A 24,237-nucleotide genomic window follows, 5' to 3' on the forward strand; every position below is an offset into this window, starting at 1 on the left:
CGGCGTGGCCGGCTGTGGTGAATTAGATGGCCCAAGTGCGGCCGGGTCTTTTCTTTGGGCCTTGTTTACTTGGAAGAGGGGGATAAATAGAAAAAGAAAGGAAAGAAGAAGAGGGAATCTCCATAAAAGATTCACTTGAGCTATGTAGACCCGACCACGGGCCGGGTCCAGCCCGGACCCGGAACGGCGGCTGGCCCGTTGACCCGGTTAGCCGGGCCGAACCGACCACGGGCCGGGTCCAGCCCTTGACCCGGTTAGCCGGGCCGAACCGGAATCGGCCCGGAAGGATGCCGGGCCGGTTACGGTTCAAGCCCTTTGGAACCGGGTTCAGCGGATTGAATCGCCAGTTTGGGTTTTTTTTTTAATTTTATGATTTTTTTTCAAGATTTAGTATCTATTTAATATATTTTTATATAAAATATATTTATTTTTATTTAATTAAATTATAATTCAACACGTGCTGGGATCGAACCAGGACATCCTAGAACACAAGCGCATATACTCACCACTGTTCTACAACATCTTTTATTTATAAAATTAATATAATTATATATATACTATATTTATATTTATTTAATTCAATTTTAATACGCCAAGGGAACGCGGAAGAACGTTATATTTATTTAATTTAATTTTAATACGCATGGAACAATTCTCAGGCAAAGATGTAGACGAATTTTAATACGCCACTGGAAACAATTCCGCCGTTCGGACGACACCAGTACCCCAAGCTGTGGTGAATTAGATGGCCCAAGTGCGGCCGGGTCTTTTCTTTGGGCCTTGTTTACTTGGAAGAGGGGGATAAATAGAAAAAGAAAGGAAAGAATAACAGGGAATCTCCATGAAAGATTCACTTGAGCTATGGAATAATTTAACCATCAAAGATTCACTTGAGCTATGGAATAATTTGAAGAAAAGGTATAACCATCATAAAATCGTGATTCTTCCAAATGTCTTTCTCCGTCGTGATCAACTGTAATTTGATCACGACCAAATGGCCTTTTCCGTCGTGATCAACTGCAATTTTCTCGATTAAATACCTCTTCACAAATGGTCATGGGACTGACCGTGTGGGGCCGACCGGGTGGCAGATTTCACCTTTTTACAGAAAAGTGATTCTTCCAAATATTGTCCCTAAGGCATAGTTGAGTTGATTATGATGAGAGCAGAGTTGCAGAAGAGGGCAAGAGTTCCAATCTCGACGAAGCCGAGACAATACCCTCCTCTATCGTGGCCAACTACAGTTTCTCGATTTACCTCTTCACAGATGATCGTGGAGCCGATTGTGTGGATTGCTAAGGTGACGAATTCCACCTTTTTAAAAATAAAAATGATTCTTCTAAATGCTCATTATGAATGGATTCATTTAAGTTTATAAGATTTTAAATCTATAAGAGAATATAAAATCTGTAAGTGAATATACCTAAGCTATGTTTAGAATCAACTCAAAATTAAAATTATGTGATGCAAAAATTACCAATGAAGATATGTTGGAAAAACATATTATATCTTTCATGCATCTACTATGCTCATATAGCAGCAATATAGAGAGAAAGATTTCCAGAAATATTCTGAGTTGATTACATGTCTTCTCGTTGTTGAGCAAAACAACAAGCTTTTGATGAAAATCATGAGACTCACTCAATTGGTGCTAGTTCCTTCCCTGAAGTGAATGAGATAACTTGTAAAAATGATAAATGACAACAGAAATAAAAATTTAATCATGGTCGTGGTTGCAAAGCCGTACCTATGTTCAATGAGGACTGAAGCGAATAATAAAAAGTGAACTCTTTTGTTACGGTAAATAACTGTAAAGTTCAGTTTGCAAATAACAAATACAATAAATACATAAATAAACCATAAACAATATATTACATCAATAAAAGTTAACAAATATTTGAAATAATTATATAAACACTACTCATCTAACTGTTTTAAGACAAAAATATTTATCAAATCTATAAAATCCAATTGTCAGACTATTTGTTTTTCAATCAACAACATTACTAACCTATTTAGTCTATCATGTGACATTATTGATCAAAGATAATTCTTAATTAACTTCAACTTCAAGAAACTTCTTTCTGCCGATGCAACTATTATTGATATGATTAATAAAATCTTATAGGGAATGTAAGTATTTGAGAATAAACCATTCAATTTTGCTAGACATTGTAGTATATCAATTGCTCTTTTTTCATTTGTTAAATAACATCTCATAACCATCAACTCCAAACACAACTCATCACCATTAATGCCTGAATATCCATTGTGACTCAAAAATTATTAAAGCTCCATACAAGACTTCATCAAGCTAGTTAAAGGCTCACTCTTTAATTTCTCCAAATTCAATAAAAACTCAAAAATCTCTTGATATTGTTTAAATTGTTCAAATGGAACTTGAAGAGAAGATCAAGCTTGATCAATTATAAAATAGAAAATTTCAACTCTAAAAGATTTTTCACCCAATTGTGTCACATCATCATTGCCACTTTCATCAAATTGTTTCTTTATTCGAATGATATGTTTTTCTCAAAATTTAAGTTCAATCCCCATTTCACTTGCCATTTATATAGCTTCATTCATAGCACTAGCAAGCCCCTCTTTTCTAAACTCATCAAGAAACTAATCAAGTCCTTGTAAGAGGTTGATCAGAATATCAATATCAATATCCATATCTTCCGATTGAATAAACTTACTCACAGATTTTTTCCCCTTAACAAATTATACTGGATTACTCTTCTAAGAAAGAACTCAAAACTCTTAAGATCATATAGTGCTAAGGTCTCAGTATCACTCTTTGTTTTAGAATCTTCAGCAACATCCGCCAAGTCAAGTAAAGCATTTCTTATATGTACAATTTGTTCTTTTATGGCTTTTACACTTTCAACATGACTTTCCCAATAGATATGTGACAATGGCTTAACCGTTAAACCAGACACCTTATCTTTAAAATTTTTTCATCTTTTTGTAGAGGAAGAAAATAATGTGTAGTTGCGTTGCACCACTCCAAAGGATTTGACTTTAGGACAACATTCTACCATATCAACTAAGGTTAAATTAAAACTATGACGATCACATGGTGTGTAAAAAATTCTAGGATTTATTTTAAACAATCTTTTTGTACACCTTTGTGTCTTCCACTCATATTAGACCAGCTATTATATTCCTGTCCTCTTATGTCATCAATGTCAACCTCAACTCTAGTTTCTAGTTAACACATTCAAAAGTTCACTTGATAACCCAGACCTAATGTGTCATCCACTTTCAAAAACTCAACCCAATATTCAGTTGAATCATCCAAGCATCGTAGCACCAGACACATTTGTTCTTGATGACTGCATTTGGAGTACAATCAAGTGTTATTGAAAAATATTTTGCATGTTTAACTTTTTCAATGATTGTCCTTTTCACTTTGTTTGCCAAAGTCTCTATCAATTAATTCTGAATTTTGGGACTAAAATATGCATACTGAGATTCCCTTGCTTTACACGTCGAACATGCTCCTCCATCACTGGATCAAACTCAACAACCATTTCTATCATTTGCAAAAATAGTCCATTGTTTTTGACATAAAGTTTCTCATCATCTCCTCGAAAGGCCAAAGTATTTTTGGCAAGTGTTTTTATAATGGAGATTATTCTTGTTAACACTTGCCTCTAATATTTTTTTTTGTTGATTTGAAGTTGCATACTATAATTAATTATTTGATTTTTTTTTCAGTCTCTTTTCATTCAACCCAAGTAATCATGCAATCCGTATGGTATCTACTAGCTTCATTTAAGACTTCTATGCATATTACAAAGTCTTTGTATTCATCATTACCCAAATTTCCATTTTACTCATTATTTGTTTAGTCTTGAATAACTTGCAACAGAAGTAAAATATTCTATCCAATGAAATATAATATACAAGTCATCTTCTATCTAATATTTATCTATTTGCCATTATCCATGTATAATGCGATGAATCAAAATGTCTGTTGTTACTATCCTTAGGAAACAAAAAGCTCATCCACTCTTTTTGGACCCATTTCTACTAAGTAATCTCTCAGCTTTTGACAAATATTATTCCAATTTCAAGATCCTCCAAATTCATAGTCAAATTTAATTTTTCATATTGAGAGTCTTCTTCTAAGTTCTCATTCGACTCAACCAAATTGACAGTCTCAGCCAATTCTTCATTTCATAGTGACTTTGTTCTTCAATTATCAAATCATCCCCTATTCCTCTCTTTCTATTCTCTTACTTTTAATAAAATATTTGTTAATATCACTAACTTGACATTGAGTTAATGCCTCCTCCCTTTGTTTCATTTCTCTTTTGAGCTCTAGACAGATATTTAGGAAACATTTTAAATATTCTTTTATTATACCTACAAGTTATGTATGAAATTTATTAGCATCTAATTTGAAAATTGAATCAAAATCAAAGAACAATTGGATTGAATTTTACCCACCTCTAATCGATCGAACGAACCAATAATTCAAACAACAAAGTAACTGAAATCGAAGCCCAAGGAGAAGAGCAGTTTCATTGGTTGACACCGATAGGAGAGGAGTCAGCCGATGACAATGATGTGCAAGTAGAATGGAAAGGGTGACGACTATGGCGCCACCAACAATACAAGTATAATTAAAAAAATTTTTGGGTCCCTTCTTAGGTTGGGCCTTGAAGCAGCTTCTTACCTAGCCTCATAGAAGGTTTGGCCATACATGGTTGTAGACACGGAAAAGATAGATTTCAAGAAAATCATGGTGGTTATAATAAAATACACACAATAACTCACTAGAAGTGGGTTAACAATGATGCCCACCAGAAGTGGACAAATGACAATGGTAAAAGGGTTTAAGGTGGACAAGATAATGATTAAAAGAAATTAAAAAATTCATGTTATAAATGTGGCATAAAAGGACATTAGTCACAGACCTGTCCTACGCCAAATACCTTATGGATCTCTACCAAGCCTCTTTAAAAGGTAAAGAAAAAGATGTAGAGACAAATGTTTTTTTCAAGACAATAACACAAATCATGGTCCTTTTATGACAATTGGATGTTTCCGATTTCTTTGCAGATCCTAATGGAGGAATATATAATTCAGTTGGAAACGAAGATACTTATGGAAATGTCTAAGATGATCAAATATTTTAAAATAAATTGGTATATTTGCTATTATGTTTCTTTAGTAATCTTTTAGTTGTTTCTTATTATGCAATCTCTTTTAATGAAGAATATCATGACTTTTAGGTTTAATAATGAAGATTTAGGCCTTGTTGATAGTGTAATGACACATTCTATATTCAAAAAGAAAAGATATTTTTTTTATTTAGAAATGAGTGAAAGTAATATTAATACAATATCTGATAGTGCAAATATTATTGTAGGTTTCGGAAAAGCTAATATATCATTATTTGGAGGAACAAAATTTGTTATTGATAATGCATTGTTCTCTCCTAAGTCTCAAAAAAATTTCCTAAGTTTGAAAGATATTCATCAAAATAGATATCACATTAAGACACATGATGAGAATATTGAATATAGAGTATATTACAAAAATAGTGTTTGGTAATAAACAAGTATATATATGAAATATTATCTGCTTTTTCATTTGGTTTATACTACACAATAATATATGTGGTAGAAACAAATGCAATAGTAAACCCGAAGTTTACTGACTCAAATGATTTTATACTTTGACATGATCGATTGGGGATATCTTGGTTCTACAATATCTCAAAAAATTATCAAGAATTCACATGGACACCCGTTAAAAACTAGAAGATACTTAAATTTAATAATTCTCATGTGCTGCTTGTTCTCAAGGAAAACTTATTATGCGGCTTTCACCATCTAAAGTTGGAATTGAATCCCCTGCATTTCTAGAATGTAAACAAGGCTATATATGTGGGCCTATTCACCCATCATGTGGACTATTTATATATTTTATGGTATTAATTGATGCATCTACAAGAAGGTCGCATGTATGTTTATTATCAACTCGCAACCTCGCGTTTGTTAGATTTCTCAACCAAATAATTCGATTGAGAGCACAATTTCTAGAATATTCTATAAAAAAAATACATCTTGATAATGCTGGTGAATTTACATCTTGATAATTGTTGAACATACTAGTGCTTATGTGCATTCACAAAATATTTAGCTGAATCATTTATTAAACGCCTCCAGTTAATAGCTAGAACATTGATTATGAGAACTAAGCTCCTTATATCTATTTGGGGACATGCTATTTTGCACTTAGTAGCATTTATACGTATTAGGCCAACCAGTTATCATATATTCTTCCCTTTTTAATTGAAGGAACCTAATACATATCCAGTTATCATTCTTCCCTTTTTAATTGACTTTTAGTCAGGAACCTAATACATCCCATTTGAGAAAATTTGGATGTGCTGTATATGTGCCAATTAGTCCACCACAACGCACTAAAATCGCACCCCAAAGGAAATTTAGAATATATGTTGGATATGATTCTCCTCCAATTATAAGATATTTGGAACCAATGACAGGAGATGTCTTTACGTTGCGATATGCCGACTCCATTTTGATAAAATAATTTTTCAAAGTTATGGGAGAAAATAAATGTTTCCCAAAGAAGTCACTTGGAATGCATCATTATCACAATTTGATCCTTGTACAAATCAATGTGAACTTGAAGTTCAAAGAATAATACATTTGCAAAATATTACAAATTAATTGCCTAATGCATTCACTTACTTGAAAAGAGCGACTAAGTTACATATACGAACTGTTAATGCTCTGATTCATATTGATGTACCAATTGGACAATCAATTGAGACTACCACTGGCTTGAAGCGTGGTAGACCAATCGATTCTAAATATAAAAATATCTAAAAAAATAAAAGGAGCAAATAATCAAGATGTCCATTTTGGAGAGGCTCGAACTCCTATAGAGACGACTGACATAACTATTGATACAACCTCAAAAGAAGTTCAGATACCTTAAAATAATGAAAAGATCTCAATAAATTATATCAGGGTGGGAATGAAATTGAATTGATCAAAATTAGTTGTCGATAATAAATTTGCATATAATGTAGCACTTGATATTGTTTATGAAAATGAGGATCAACTACAGCAAAAGGTGAAATCCATCATCCCAGAGGTCCTACATGGCCGACTTCACGACCATTTGTGAGAAGGTAAATCAGGAAGCTGCAGTTGGTCACTACGAGGGAGGGCATTGCCTCGACTTCATCGAGATTAGATCCTTGCCTACTTGACGCCGGGCAGGATAGTGATTATCCCGGCGGCAATATTGAATCCGTGGGTTCGACTGCGAACGCCGAAAACAATCTTCTAAAACCTATTAATTCGGAAGAATAACAAAAGATAGGGAAATAAACGGCATTGCCGAAACTTTTATTAAACCAAAACTTCTTCTCCTAAACATTAACTCATAACATGTTTATATAGACCCAAACTCTAAGAAAGATTCCTCGTAAAAAGGAAAATTTCTTAACAGACTCAATCTTAAAAATCCTAAACGAATTTAAAAAAATTTTAAAACAAAAAATAGAACTTTTCAAAACTACTCTAAATATCAAAAACTCCAAAAATAAAAATTATCAAAATTAATAATAAAATCTTTAGATGCTCCTGCATCAGTCACCCCAAGTTGAAAGAAACTCGTCCTCGAGTTTAGAGTAGTGTCAGGTGGTCGCCCCAGAAGAAGATCGTCTTGCACCAAATTAATAAAATTAATTGGTTGTTGGGCTTTAGAAATCTTTATCGATCAGGGGCTTTAGAAACTCGTCCTCTCTTGATGTGGGTCGTCTTCGATGAGGAGAAAGGTCTTCTGGCAAAGGTGCCGGAATCCTTGAAGGAGGTAATAACGAGTGTTGTTGTAATACCTTTATCATAGTCTGTGAAACTAATTCATTAATCTTTTCAGGGGTGACCATCATCTTGTCGCCGTAACTCTTTTACCCCACTACTCGTCGTATTTGGTTTGGTATTGCTACCGCACATGACTTCGAGAGTCATGATGATATTACTGAGGAACGTCTTTATCAGAATATTTTTGCTTCTCACTTTGGTCAGTTAGCAATAATTTTTCTGTGGACGTCCGGAAATCTCTTTCATGTAGCTTGGCAAGGAAATTTTGAGTCATGGATACAAGACCCTTTACATGTAAGACCCATTGCTCATGCAATTTGGGATCCTCATTTTGGTCAACCGGCCGTGGAAGCTTTTACTCGAGGAGGTGCTACCGGTCCAGTGAATATCGCTTATTCCGGTGTTTATCAGTGGTGGTATACAATCGGATTACGCACTAATGAATCGTGCTCGCTACCTATTCCTCCAGTGTTTACCATCGTGTCATCTCGGCTCAGTTTTCCTACAGACGACGCTAATTTGTTCCGGTCGATACACCGTGGATGGTACAAACGCTGGTTCAAGATTCAGTCGACGTGCACACTCCTCAAAAAGAATCGTCTGGAGAGAAGAGAGGTCCTGAAAAGCACTCAAAAAGAAGAGGGTTAGAATAACGCCGGGGTTAGGTCCCGGCAAGCCACTTCAACGCTCAAGTTAGGATACGATGCAAGAAATTTCAAGGCTTGAAGAAATTAGGGTGGAGCTTGGTTGTTGTTGTATGTGTGCGTACCTATACCCATGGGCATGGGTTACTTTTTTATAATAGTTGGTCTCTGAAATATTCATAACCGTTTGAGAAATATTCTCATGTACTTGTTCAACTTTGGAAGATTCCGTCCGTTGCTAAATATTTGAGAGTGTGTTTCTATTTTTGTGGTGGAATCGGTTATATCTTCTCCGGATTAGGCGGAACAGTCCTCTCTTCAATAAATATCACGTGCAGGAAATTTATCTCAGATGCAGGGGTCGTGCTGAGACCAGGTTATGAGGTCGGCACATATTGTTGGAAGCAAGTTGTGAGGTCGACGCATGAAGTGGGAGATATGTAAAGATTGGGCAGGAGCTAGGTGTACGCTTAGAGAGACCGCCTGAGACCAGAGAGAGCTCGGCACAATGCTTAAGGACGCATACCGAGACCCAGGAGAGCTCAGCACAATGCTTAAGTATGCATACCGAGACTAGAGAGAGCTCGACACAATGCTTAAGGACGCATATCAAGACTCGAGAGAGCTCGACATATGCTTGAAGAAGCATACCGAGACCCTAGAGAGAGAGATCAAGCTTCCTAAATTAATGAATATTTATTTTTACTTATTTTTTTTGTATGTCCCATCGTACTCGAAATCCACGTCATCCCTAAATATCCTTACCAGATCAGATACCAATGTAAATGTTTACCTGTTCTTCTGAGAAATGTCCGGCTTGGAGCGCTTGTGTCGGAGAAGCAATCGCCGAAGGAGAGTTCCTCAAGCTTTCACAAACCAGATCTTGAGATCGATGTTCCACCTCTTCTCCGGCAACCTAGTTTTCTTATGATCTCTTCTCTTCTCCTTCTCTGATTCACTTGGACGCATACACAATGCTCATCGTATGATCACACCCCTTCTCAGGGCTTTCCTCTCCCTTTTAATAGGGAGAGGCCGCATCTTACAAGGAGTGCACAATGTGCATTCCGTGGCATGGGTAGCGTAGGTAGTTACGATAACTGCTAACACATACCATCATAGTTTTACTATTGTATCGAGATTGTCTTTTGCCGATTAAGATTTTAGTGCTATGTTGTAATTGTAAACTATTGAGAAATTTTAACTTATAATTCTACAAAAATCCCCTTTAATATTATTAAAAGGAATTTAATTTAGAGCAAAGTATTTTTTTCTTCAAAGATCGAAGAGGCATGTTACTTATTTTTATTTATTATTAAAAAATATCTCATCCCACTATTTAATTATCTATAATTACTCAACTATCCTTAGGTATTATTATCTCCCATCTAATTTTTAAACAACGTGAATAAAAATGATAAAAATTCACATTGTAGTAGCTACATTTCGTAATTACTACAAAATTTTAATTTCTAGATTGATCGGGCATGTTGTAGCAACTATGATTTATAATGTGAATAAGAATAGTTGGAATTTATATTGTTGTAGTTATGATTTTATAGCTATTACGTGAATAAAAATGATAGAAATTCACGTTGTAGCAACTATAGAACAAGAACTACTGCAACTATTCATATCATACTACTACGAGAATTCACGTTGTAATAAGTTATAAAATCGTAACTACTATAACGCACTTGATGGATTTAAAATTTAAATAAAAAATAAATATTGAACAGTATAAAATAATATTAAAAAATATTTAAATAATTATACACGATTAAAAGTAAAGTAGGATATTTTTTATTAAAAAAATAAAGGTGGGATGCTGATTTAGAAATAAAGGGCTTATTTTATTTTTTTGACTTTTTCAAATCAAATCGAATTAATTAAAATTGAATCAAATTAAAAAAATTTTGAATTGATCAAATTTTTAAATAAAAATTAAATAAATCAAACTGATAAAATATCGAATAATTTGATTTTCAATCGAATTAATTGAAAAATAAAAAATTTTAAATATTATTAAAAATTTATCAATTAGTTAAAGATTTATAAATTTACTTATTTAAGAATTTATAAATTATATTTTTTATTTTGATTAATTCAGTCTAACCAAATAAAAAATTTTAAAATTGAAATCGAATCAAATTAATTACTTTTTTAGAAAAAAATAACTAAAATTCTGAAATAACTAAATCAAATTTTTAAATTTGATCGGTTCAATCGATTTATTTGATTTAACTGAATTTTTACTCACCTCTATTTTTATCTTTTAATTTAATTTATGGGTGCTAATAAATGATAATTCTTATTAAAATTTTCAAAATAAAGAAAAAAAAATCCTTATCAATGTGTTAGTGATGCAAGACGGTGATTTATTGATCTTAACACCACAAGAAACCAAACGAGAGGAGCAACAAGTCTTCAATCAGTCGCCGGCGGAGTGCAGTGCTCCTTCAGCTTCGGCGCGAAAGCGCTGCTGAAGTAAACACTGGTGAAGACCTCGTCGAAGCACCGCCCCTCCATGCTCCTCACCGCCCCGCAGCACTTCCCCTCCACCCGCATCGCGCCGGAGATGTCGGACCGGAAGAGCGAGCGCACGCAGCCCTTGACGGGGCGGATCGGGCCCAGGCATTCCTTCACGCTCGGCGGCGGAGGCATCGATATACGCGGCGGCCGTAGGCACAACCACCGGGCTTCTCCCCTGCAGAATTTCGGCGACACAAGCCGCGCTTCCGCTGCCGGCAGCGGCCACACGGCCAGCATCACCACCAGAAGCACCGACAACAGCTCCAGTGATCGCCTCATGGAAGTAATGCTGGTCGTGATTCTGAATTCACTGCTATGAATTAGTTGGTGAGAAGGAAAGAAGAAATGCATGCATATTTAAAGGTGTGGTTTAGGAAGGTTAATGCCTAATTACAGTTACTTGTGTAGGCTTAGTAGGTTATGTTAAGTCCTAATTACTACAATCCTTTGTATTTTGTGTATAGGTTCATCTTTCATTAATTGTTAAGAGTAACTTAAATTCATTTAAGTAATCTTATAGAAAAAGACTTCACACAAACATTTTAAAGCTTTCATCATAAACTATCTTTTCTAAAAATCCTTTTTCATTATAAAAGACTTACATCACACAAATATATCTTTTCTAAAAATTCTTTGTTAGCAAAGACTCATATCTACCTTACATTCATAAAGGAAAGAGATGCATAGACTCAAACCACTACACTTAAAAATATTGGCATTCATAATTTGTAGTCATTTCCCCCAAAACATAATGAATTTACATGTTATCCATCTCTAAAAACTAATTATTTGTACATAAACTTTATTTTTTCTACCGAGTTACATCCAATTTCACATCAACACTTTCATAGCATAGAACAACTGTTTCTATTTCTATTCTTACACTGAGAGTCACTAATTACTCTTTTATCAATCTTCATCTTCTTTAACACTCGGAGCAAAAGTTTTCCATGAATTGCTGTGGAAGTTTTTTTGTGCTACTGCCATTTGATTTCCTTCATTATCAACTACCATCTCCTGACGTATGAACGTCCCTAGCAGTTCCATGGTTGTCCATTGGGTTGCCTAACCTTTGAGGAGGCTTCGTCTTCCTAAGATGAAACCCCATTATATCACGGTACTCTCCTGTTCCGAGACATCGGTTACAGTAGTCAAGTCCACTCCCACCGCAAACCTTGCACCTGCAATAGTTCATATAATTTGGTTCTTGTCAAATCTTCTTGCCATGCAATTGGGGAGGAAAGTTCGACTGCAGCACAATTAGTTCAAATTCTTTCAGAAGCGAATGGTTTTGTATATTCCATTCTTGTGCGACATGATCAATGTGAATGGCTGTAGCAACATGTGATAACTATATCTATCTCACCATCTTGGCCATTCTCCCTTTGGAAGCATGGCTAGTTCCTGGCAATTTGTTCTCCCTGCACATATAAAGTTAAGAATGAGATGCCAGCAGAAAAAAATGATGGTAAGAACAGTGGAGTTTCGAAAAGAAATGTAGAGTTTATGCAAGCATAGTACAGGTCAATATTTGGATACATAATAGAGACCTCTTCCTCGGCAATTGTGGCAATCGATTCTTCCACTTCCAGCACAGACAACGCAGGGTGGATCTGGCTTCTTCATTTTCTCTCTTCGGACATTAGACTTAGATAATGTAACAAAAAATGTTAAAAATATGAGCGATACAAAAGAAATGTCTAAACATGTATATGTGATTATTGTTGTCAGCTGATTGCTAATTACAATTAATACAAGTCATTGATGTTTTTCATTGAGAAGAAAATAGATTGGGATAGTAAGGACATGTTCAAAGATGACTAATAGACCTTATAGATGAATGAGTTGAATCCATAAATGACAAAGGTGAAAGGGACAAGAGAGACCAAAGGAATCTTTAGTCATTTAACGGTGTAGCCTTGCATACAGCCCAAATCCTGTAGCTGATCCACATATATGGCTTGATGATGATGATCTTAGTGATGATGGCTTCTAAACACGTATCACAAAGAGAGGGGGGTGCACAACCATCAAAAGCTTAACAAAAGGATACTTTTACAACTGAATATTTGTTTAAGAGATGTGGGAAAGTTCATATTTAGCATCTGATTCATTGAACTAACATAAAACCAACTGCTGGTGCATCTTTAAACACTGTGTCAATTTCAGGGAAGTTGGCTTTCAGAATAGATAGCAATCTCTAACACATAGGAAGACCAATAGAATAGTTATGGACAAAAATCAAAAGAGAGCCCAATATTTTTGCTATCCTCAAAAACACATCCTAGGTTGAAAAAATATCAAAAGACCACATCATCCTAAATTTTCTTCTCATATTACCCTTTTTTACTTGACTGTTTGAACACTGTTATAACAATTTTGGCTAAAACAGTTACAACATAGAGCACTTTTGTCAAAATTGTTAGAACGTGGAGGATTTTGACCAAAACTACTCTATGTTAGTCAAAGTATTCTATGTTGTAGTAGTTTTTGGCCAAAATCACTACAACAGTATTTTGAAGCAGTTTTAACCAAGTTGGAGCAGTTTGACCAGCGTTGGAACAATTTTAACCAAAATTGCTACAATAGCGTTGGGTCGATCTAGTAATTAGTAAAAAGGGATGGAGCATCCTTTCAATATTTTTCAACGGAGCCCTTTTGATGATAATGAAAATAACGGGTGCCCTTTTGATTTTTGCTCAATACTTATTCCAAAATGATAGAATAGATAAGGAATAAGTATTGCTTAGTTTGGTTTATAGACATAGAATAACTATTCTTATGTTTGGTTACAAGAAATGTTATAAAGAATAGATAAGAAATAAATCTCACAAAAAATATTAATAATAAATTCTATATAAAAAACATGTCAACCTCATCACAATAGCACAATGTGTCTCACTGGTTCGTCCGACTGCCTTGACCGGCCAAATAGGTCTACTCAGCTCGATACCTTGATTGGGCCGACCACTCGACTTGCTCTACTAGTGTGTCCAACCCAGAGACAGATCTAAGATAGGACTGTCCTGGGCTTTAGCTCAGCCTAAAAAAAACTTACATAGGTATTTTATAACCTACAACTTGGCACCAAGGAGAATTGATGTATTCTTTCTTTTTTTTTTCCTTTGTTCATTTTGTTTTGGTGCTTAGCCCACCCCTTCCACACCAAAACCTAGCCCACTTCTAATTCCTAAATCCGTCGCTCTCCGACCCAACTAACTTAACTACTCAACCATCTCAATTGGCCTTAAAAAACACATAAAACATTTATGCTCTAGGTCTTCAAATCCAAGCAATGTTGATCGAGACGTGTAGTTGTGCTATTGTGTGGTGGGATCATAATTGTCCATGAAATATTCATTTTTCATTCAATAATGAAATTTTCAAGAAAATTAAGTGCATATCTATTAGACTCAAAACTTCGGTCATGCAAATGAGATGCACTCTCAAGTCCACCATCTTTTCTTACAGATTTAGTTAAGGTAATAATTACTAAACGTTTGTCAAGCATGATTGGTTTGGTAATTAGGTGATGAAGCATCCCATTGCTATATGATTAAGGTATATAAACACAAATACATCAACAATACTAGCATAGTATATTTTAGTACATCTTTTTAAGGCAGCGAACAGACATCAACATTTCATCGCACATTAATGAGACATGTAATTGTGACAAACATGGAACACTATAGTCAAACCTAAATGATCGGTCTCCTCATCTCAATTGTGTTAAACCATGAGAAATCACACAAATAAGCCCTCATTCAGTAGTTCTGGTGTTAGGGCACAAAAATTGAACTTTTAATGAAGGTCCGATAAAACTATAAATTGTACCACTATGCTGAGACTCTGCGTTATAGTTTCGTATTCTTCTGAAGCTTGAACCCTAGAAGGTGATCTCTCGTTGTGAATCCGTAAAGGTTTCTCTTTTCACATTCTACGTGTAATTTTATTCAGGGAAATCGGAAGAACAAGCTAGAAATGAGCATGGACTGAGAGCGGAGAGAATGAGTTACTGACCGCCGTTCGGACGACCCAGGAAGGCTTCGAGACGGCCAGCCGCGAGGCGCCGTTTACGAGTCGGGGTAGAAAGACGCTCGGCGACTTGTCGGAGTCGCCGGAGGCCATCGCGATGACGGCGGGGACCAAAACCGCCATCGGCGTTGTCGATGCGCGGCGGCGTGGCCAAAGTGCGGCCAGGTCTTTTCTTTGGGCCTTGTTTACTTGGAAGAGAGGGATAAATATAAAAGGAAAGGAAAGAAGAAGAGGAGGGAAGGGGGAGGAAGGTGAGGGAGAGGTAAAAATAAAAAAGGGTTTTTTTTCTTATTTATTCGATTTAAGTGCTAGTTAGTTATTTGTATAATTTATTACAACGTTTAAAAAAATATTTTACAATTATATATTACAAAACCATTTATTGATTATATCATGTTTTATCGTTTATTAATAAATATTTATTATGCTTGATAATGATTTAGTTTTCTTTGTATTAATTAGATTCTCACTATGTTCAATCTTTCAAAGTTAGAATTCATGTGGCTCTTGATATTTTCGGAAAAAATACCTATCGTGGATTTTGGATGTGGAGATTCATTTGGAGACACCATAAAAGATGGAAATGAGGAATCTTTATAAAATCGTGCAAAAGCAATGATATTCCTTCGTCATCATCTTCATGATGGATTAAAAATAGAATGTTATCCTAGGACATAGCTTGAATTGATTATGATGGAATAGAGTTACAGAAGAGGCAAAGATTCGAATCTTGACGAAACCGAGATAATATTATATTCCATCGTAGTCAATTGCAGTTTTTTGATTTACCTCTTCACAGATGGTTGTGGGACCGATCGTGTGGAGCCGTTAGAGTGGTGAATTCTACCTTTTACAAAAGAAAACTAAATATTTGACGATCAAAGATTCACTTTAGCTATGGAATAATTTGAAGAAAAGGTATAACCACTATAAAATAGTGATTCTTCCAAATGCTTGTTATGAATGGATTCATTTATCTCTATAAGATTTTAAATCTAGAAGTGAATATACCTTAGCTATGTTTAAAATCAACTCAAAATTAAAATTATGTGGTGCAAAAATTACCAATGAAGATACGTTGAAAAAAAATATATATTCTACCTTTCATGCATCTAATATGCTCCTATAGCAGCAATATAGAGAGAAAGATTTCAAGAAATATTTTGAGTTGATTACATGCCCTCTCGTAGCTCAGCAAACCAACGAGCTTTTGATGCATTCATTCCTTGAAATAGCCGTACTTGTGTTCAATGGGTACTGAAAGGAATAATAAAAAGAGGGCTCTTTTGTTATGATAAATAATTGAAAAGCCCAGTTTACAAATAATAAATACACTAAATACATAAATAAACTATAAACAATATATTACGTTAACAAATATTTAAAATAATTACATAAACACTACTCGTCTAGCTGTTTTAAGGCAAAAATATTTATCAAATTTACATAATTCAATTGTTAAACTATTTCTTTTTCAATCAACAACATTACTAGCCCATTTAGTATATCCTATGACATTATTGATCAAAAGATAATTCTTAATTAATTTCAACTTCGAAAAACTTCTTTCTGTCAATGCAACTGTTACTGATATGGTTAACAAAATCTTATAGACAATGTAAGTATTTGGAAATAAACCATTCAATTTTGTTAAACATTATAGCATATCAATTGCTCTTTTTTCATTTGTTAAATAATATCTCATAACCATCAACTCTGAACACAACTCATCACCATTAATGTCTGAACGTCCATCGTGACTCAAAAATTATTAAAGCTCCATACAAGACTTCATCAAGCTAGTTAAAGACTCACTCTTTACCTTCTCTAAATTCAATAAAAATTCAAAAATCTATTGATATTGTTTAAATTGTTCAAATCGAACTTAAAGAGAAGATCAAACTTGATCAATTATAAAATAGGAAATATTCAACTCCAAAAGATTTTTCACTAGATTGTGTCACATCATCATTATCACTTTCATCAAATTATTTATTTCTTCGAATGATGCATTTTTCTCAAAATTTAAGTTCAATCCCTATTTCACTTGCCATTTGTATATCTTCATTCATGGCACTAGCAAACCTCTCTTTTCTAAACTCATCAAGAAATTGATCAAGTTCTTGTAAGAGGTTGATCGCAATATCAATATTTATATCTTCAGATTGAATAAAGTTACTCACAATATTTATTGTTTATGACAAATTATATTAGATTACTATTCCAAGCAAGAACTCAAAACTCTCAATATCATATAGTGCTAAGGTCTTAGTATCACTCTTTGTTTTAGAATCTTCAGCAACTTCCGCAGGTCAAGTAAAACATATCTTATATATACAATTTGCTCTTTTATGAGCTTTACACTTTCAACATGACTTTCACAATGGATATGTGATAATGACATAATCGTCAAACCAGACACCTTATCTTTAAAAAAAATTTCATCTCTTTGTAGAGAAAGAAAATAATGTGTAGATGAGTTGCACCACTCCAAAGGACTTGGCTTTAGGACAACATTCTACCATATCAACTAAGGCTAAATTAAGACTATATCTGACAACTACATGAGGTGTAAAAAGTTCTAAGATTTATTTCAAGCAATCTTTTTTGTACACTTTTGTGTCTTCCACTCATGTTAGACTCGTTGTCGTACCCCTGTCCTCTTATGTTATCAATGTTAAGCCCAACTCTAGTTAACGCATTCAGAAGTTCACTTGATAACCCAAGACCTGATATGTCATCCACTTTCAAACACTCAACCCAATATTCTATCGAATCATCCAAGCATTGTAGTAGTAGAGACATTTGTTCTTGATGATTCGCATTTGTAGTACAATCAAGTGTTATTGAAAAATATTTTGCATGTTTAACTTTTGCAATGATTGTCCTTTTCACTTTGTTTGCCAAAGTCTCTATCAATTCATTCTGAATTTTGGGACTAAAATATATATACTGAGATTCTCTTGCTTCACACGTCGAACATGCTCCTCCATCATTGGATCAAACTCAACAACTATTTTTATCATTTGCAAAAATAGCCAATTGTTCTTGACATAAAGTTTCTCACATCTTCTTGAAAAGCTAAAGTATTTTTGGCAAATGTTTTTACAATGGAGATTATTCTTGTTAACACTTGCCTCCAATATTGTCTTTTTTTTATTGATTGAAGTTGCATATTGTAATCAATTGTTTGATTTTTTTCAGCCTCTTTTCTAATTCAACCCAAGCAATCATACAATCCATATGGTTTCTACTAGCTTCATGATATTTAAGACTTCTATGCATATTGCACTAATCTTTGTATCCATCATTACCCAAATTCCCATTCTACTCATCATTTGTTTAATCTTGAATAACTTGCAATAGAAGTAAAATATTCTATTCAATGAAATATAATATACAAGTCATCTTCTTGATAATCTACAATATCTAATTCATGATATGACAAATGAGGAAAAACACGATAGACATAATTAGATGTTAGAAAAATACCTGGAGCAGAAGATGTCGATGAGTTCATCTCTGTTTCTGTGAGAGAAAAATAGAGAGAAACTGTTCCTATCACCCGAGTAGACAAAAAATTATGTGTATCGTCTCAATGAGGTGACAATCCACATTTAAAGGGTTAGGAGTAGGGGCCTCTGCAGAAATTAGGAAATAATGGGCCAAGCCTACCCATTATAGCTAAGCCTAATAGCATCCTATTAATTATGCTAGTCCACATAAATTATCCAACATTCTCCCACTTGGACAACATAATACATCAGATTAATCAACAATATGTGACCATAATAAGATGCCAAAATAAGTCAACACATAACACGAAAAAGGTCCAAAATGGAACTATAAGCATCTTAATAATACAAAAATCACATTCGAAGGAATAATGATATCATGCATTGTAAGATACTTATATGTTGTGACCCAACAACAAAATGGAATATGGATAAATGGGAAAGCGCAACAAAATGACATGTCAAAATTTGAACAAAGTGTTATTTCCCAGTAAAATGACCCAAACATCTGCCCAAGATGTCATATAATAACAACAAAATTGAGACTGGGTCCGAAATATCTCCACAATATACAATATGACATCACAATATATATACAACATTAGTTATTATTTAAGCAATATCAACAGTAGTTATTATTTGAGCAATATCTCAATATTGTTCAATGTCTCAAATATTATAAATATGAGGTCATAACAAAACATAAGCATAAACTCCCACTAATCCAAAATATCAAAAGGCTTTACTACACCCACACGAGTTACATGGTCAACAAAAGCTTTAACAGTTATGCCTTTGGTTAGGGGATCAGCAATATTAAGCTCTGTAGGGATATGCTCGACACGAGTTTTAAACTCTTGAACCTTCTCTCTCACAAACATAAATTTTGTGTCAAAGTGTTTGGTCTGCTTTGAGCTTTTATTTTTGAGAGAAAAACTCACCACGGCAGAGTTATCACAATATATAGTGAGAGACCTAGAGATACTCTCCACAAAATCAAATTCAGCAATAAAGTTTTTCAACCATATCGCATGACATGTGGCCTCATAAAAGCTATATACTCTGCTTCCATGGTTGATGTAGCTGTAAGAGTTTGTTTGACACTTTTCCAAGAGATAGCTCCTCCAACTAACATGAATATATATCTTGATGTGAACTTATGATCTGTAATGCCCACCCTTCTCGTACTTATAGAGGGGAGGAAGGGCGGCGCTACGCGAACATACATGCATGCATATACAGCGGAAGAATTTAAACTTAAAATGAGGAATCATGCATTTATATTTAACCATGTAAATAACTCAACACCTTAAACATGTAACATGTAAACATCTACAACAGGTGAGTATGCTTAGCATTCATGAGTATAATTGATTAAAGCTTTTCTACATTACTATCATACTTTATCCCCATCATATCTAAAGGATTATCAATATGCATAAAAAAATCTAAGCTTAATTTAATATATTCCTTAAGATGAATAATTCCAAGGCCTAGACTATTTTCTCTTCTTTAAAAGAAACAAATCTAAATAAATATGCAAGAGTTAGGGTTTGAACTAAAGACCTCTTATTAGAGACTTTTATTGCTTACCACCAGTCCACACAATTCTTTATTTAATATTACCAGTCGACTGGACCAGTCGATTGGCAGTCGACTGATCACTCGACTGAACTTTCTGTTCGCTAGTTTCACATGGCTCAGTCGACTGGTACTACCCCCAGTCGACTGGTACACCTCAGACCCCATTCCCATCGTACTCTAAGCATGAAAAATAATATGCAAAAGCAATTAATAACACATGTGACTTTAACACAACTAATCATAGAAATACTTTGACCCAACTAATCATAGCAATCAACCAAAAAGCATCAAGTAGTAATCGACTCTTAACAATTAACATGCAAAACTTTGGAAAGTGCATAAGTCTTGAAACATAAAGCAGATCTCTTCCACCATGCCACTGCCACAAACATCTTTGCTCCTCCTGCTGCTCCCTTTAGTTTAGCCATTCTTTACCCTTTTCTGCAGTACAAGGAAAACATGAAAACTATAAGCACATAGGCTTAGTAAGATCCTTTCCTACTCACAAAAGTCATACATCATGAATTAAACATAGAGTAGTGACATGTTCATTTAGACAACATATAGGCATAGCATTCATATAAAGTAGTGACATGATCATCTAGGAAAAACATAGAAACTTAGCATTCTTATCACAATAGTACATCATCTTAAAGCATGATAATCACATAGATATAAAATAGATATATGCAAGATGTTCTTTGATAACATGCATAAGATGAGTATAGGCAAGATGTTCTTTGCAAACATGCATAAGATGAGTATATGCAAGATGTTCTTTGAAAACATATATATTATAGGTACTTAAACATAATCTCAACATTGGGTCTGGTATTGTACCACATTCATCATTTTGCGTGCATCCCTAATCGATCCGAGGTAGCTAATCCCGAACCTACTAGGGAACTAGGTCCATACTACGACCGTCGACCTAGGGGCAACATAGGAGCCCATCCCGTACTAGGTCCTTACTACGACCGTCGACCTAGGGGCAACGTAGGAGCTCATCCCATGGACCTTGCTAGGGTCCGGTACAAGCCATACAAAAGTAAAATAGCATATCATGTTCCTTTTCATAACATAAAGAGTGCTCTTGGTCCCAACTCATAGGGAAGCATCTCTTAGGCATTTCATCATACATAAGTCATGCATAACATAGGTGTGCCCTAGTGGGCATGAAACATAAGCATGTACATCATGATACAATAAGCATAACATAAGTATGCATTAATAGGGTTAACATGGACATAAGGTAGTGACATAAAGGAATCATACTAGCATAAAGTCTAACTATCATCATGTCAACATCATGTATATATATAGGTTGGCATAGAAGATCATTAGTAAGCATGTTTGGAGTTTAAAATTTCTTCTCTAGCCCTATATTCCTCCTTAGTCGAAATCCTAGAAGGGTAGTCCTAGGTTTTTAAGCAATCGAAAAACACTCGAAGCAACTTGTACCGCAGGTGAGGGGATTACTTACATCCTCTCGCTTGGTTTACCACAAGAAAATGTACCCTTGGTGGAGAGAAGAGAAAACCTCCGCTCCTAGAATTTCCTTTGCGTATCCTTGCCTTAATAAGAGAATAAGCCCCTTGAGTGATCCCCTTGTGAACTTCCTAGGAACCCTAGGCCTTGAGTTTTCGAAATGGAAGAAGGAGAAGGGTGGTTTCGGTGGAGGAAGAAGGAGGAAGAAAAGTGACTTTTCATTCTCTTCATTCACTCCTATTTATTCTAAATGAAGGGAAAGAGGTGTCCCTTTGCCTCCCCTACCACTTATCTACCATTTCCCTTACCTTTCTAATAGTACACCCTTGCTAGGGCACTTGGTTACCACATACATCATAAGGCTTGCTACTTGCTTGGAGGTTTGGGGTTTGAACCTTGCCATATGCATCCTTTTTGCTCTATTTTCTTTTATTTTTGAAAAAGCCCACATAAAAGCATCATCTGGGCAACCTCCATAATCAGAATCAAAATAACCTGTTACCTCAAGATGATTTGATCTCCTATATGTGATCATATAATTTTTGGTACCTTTCAGATACCTCAAAACACGTTTTACAGCCTGCCAATGTGCCACACCAGGTTTACTCAAGTATCTCCCAAGTACACCCACAACAAAAGCAATATCAGGACGTGTACAAACTTGAGCATACATAAGGCTGCCAACAGCAGAAGAATATGGAATTTTCTTCATATTCACCATTTCACTTTCAGTTTGAGGACACTGGTCATTAGATAACTTCTCACCCTTTTGAATGGGCGCAGCACAGTGCTTACAAAATTGCATATTGAACCGCTTCAGAATTCTATCAATATACCCTTGTTGAGACAAACCAAGGATACCGCGAGATCTATCACGATGAATCTCAATGCCCAAAACAAAAAATGCATTACCAAGGTCCTTCATATCAAAATGAGTTGTAAGCATTTGTTTAGTGTCATTCAGAAAACCAACATCATTACTGGCCAAAAGGATGTCATCAACATAAAGAACAAGAATAATAAATTTTCTTTCACTCTTTTTTAGATAAATGCACTGATCAACTGTATTTTCCTCAAAGCCAAGAGAACTTACAATATGGTCAAACTTCAAGTACCATTGTCTAGAAGCTTGTTTTAAACCATAAATGGATCTTCTCAATTTGCAAACCATGTGCTCCTTACCACTTTCAACAAAATCTTCAGGTTGATCCATATAGACATCCTCAAATAAATCACCATTTAAGAATGTTGTCTTAACATCCATCTGATGAAGCTCTAAATCAAAATGAGCAACTAAAGCCATCACAACACGAAAAGAGTCTTTGGTAGAAACATGAGAGAACGTCTCTTTATAGTCTATGTCTTCTCTCTGGTTGTACCCTTTAGCAACAAGTCTGGCTTTGTACCTCTCTATCTCACCTTTAGCATCACGTTTAGTCTTAAAGACCCATTTACAACCTACTGATTTGTAACCTTCGGGTAATGCCACTAAATCCCAAACATTATTCTTTCGCATAGAAGCTACTTCATCTTCCATAGCAATCAACCACTGTGAACTATGAGAATCAGAAATGGCTTCATAGAAAGTAATAGGGTCAGAATCCCCAACACTAGTAAACTCATGTTCTTGCAAATAAACAACATAATCCTTGAATCTAGTAGATCCAGTAGATGTGGGAACACGCTCAGATCGCCTTAATTGAGGCACAACAACATCAAGATTCTAGAATTTGTGGTTTCACATCATGATCAACATGATCAACATTTGCACCAACAATAGAATTAGTGGTTTCATCATGAGTGAGAACGTCTGACATAGAATTAGGCAAAAGAGCAATGGGTACAGGAATAGCGACACGCTCTTCTCCAAAGCTAACAACACGTGGCTCCTGAGTTATAACATATTCTGAATCATTTTCAAAATAGACAGCACGATCAGATTCAACAACTCTAGTGGTATGATTAGGACAATAAAATCTAGAACCCCTAGAGCCAACACAATATCCTACAAAGAAACCACTAATCGTCTTAGAATCAAGCTTCTTTATTTCTGGATTGTAGAGCCTAACTTCTGCCTTACAACCCCAGACACGAAAATGTTTCAAAGTAGGTTTTCTCCCTGTCATAAGTTCATATGGAGTCCTTGGAACTGACTTACTTGGTACATGATTTAAAATATAAGCTGCTGTCTTCAAGGCTTCTCCCCACAGAAAATCAGGAAGAGTTGAATGGCTAAGCATACATCTAACCATCTCTATGAGTGTACGATTTCGCCTTTCAGCAACACCGTTTTGCTGCGGAGTCCCAGGCATAGTATACTGTGCCTCAATGCCACAATCCTGTAAAAACTTTGCAAAAGGGCCAGGATTCCTATCAGTTTCATTATACCTTCCATAAAATTCACCACCTCTATCAGATCTAACACTCTTAATTTGTGTGCCAAATTTCAACTCAACAGCAGCTTTAAAATTCTTGAAGGCATCTAAAGAGTCTGATTTCTCACGCAACAAATCAATCCAGCCAAACCTTGAGAAATCATCAATAAAGGTAATGAAATAT

At 35.0% G+C, this 24,237-nt stretch overlaps 2 protein-coding genes across 2 annotated transcripts; both read right to left on the minus strand.

The window, feature by feature from the left end:
• Nucleotides 1-10,948: 10,948 nt before the first annotated feature.
• LOC141813137 (uncharacterized) lies at nucleotides 10,949-11,332 on the minus strand. Its single transcript, XM_074701047.1, has one exon. The coding sequence runs from the start codon at nucleotides 11,330-11,332 to the stop codon at nucleotides 10,949-10,951; it is 384 nt and encodes a 127-aa protein (XP_074557148.1).
• A 441-nt stretch (nucleotides 11,333-11,773) lies between these two features.
• On the minus strand, nucleotides 11,774-15,257 carry LOC141814019 (uncharacterized). Its single transcript, XM_074702016.1, has 4 exons — nucleotides 15,077-15,257; nucleotides 12,604-12,700; nucleotides 12,420-12,474; nucleotides 11,774-12,234 (listed from the first exon to the last, which is right to left on the minus strand). The coding sequence occupies exons 1-4, from the start codon at nucleotides 15,212-15,214 to the stop codon at nucleotides 12,057-12,059; spliced, it is 468 nt and encodes a 155-aa protein (XP_074558117.1). The 5' UTR covers nucleotides 15,215-15,257; the 3' UTR covers nucleotides 11,774-12,056.
• Between the last annotated feature and the right edge of the window lie 8,980 nt (nucleotides 15,258-24,237).

This window comes from Curcuma longa, chromosome 20 (assembly GCF_044706935.1).
Source record: "Curcuma longa cultivar G26 ecotype Majalengka, Jawa Barat chromosome 20, ITB_CL_G26_1.1, whole genome shotgun sequence".
Classification (NCBI taxonomy): Eukaryota; Viridiplantae; Streptophyta; class Magnoliopsida; order Zingiberales; family Zingiberaceae; genus Curcuma; species Curcuma longa.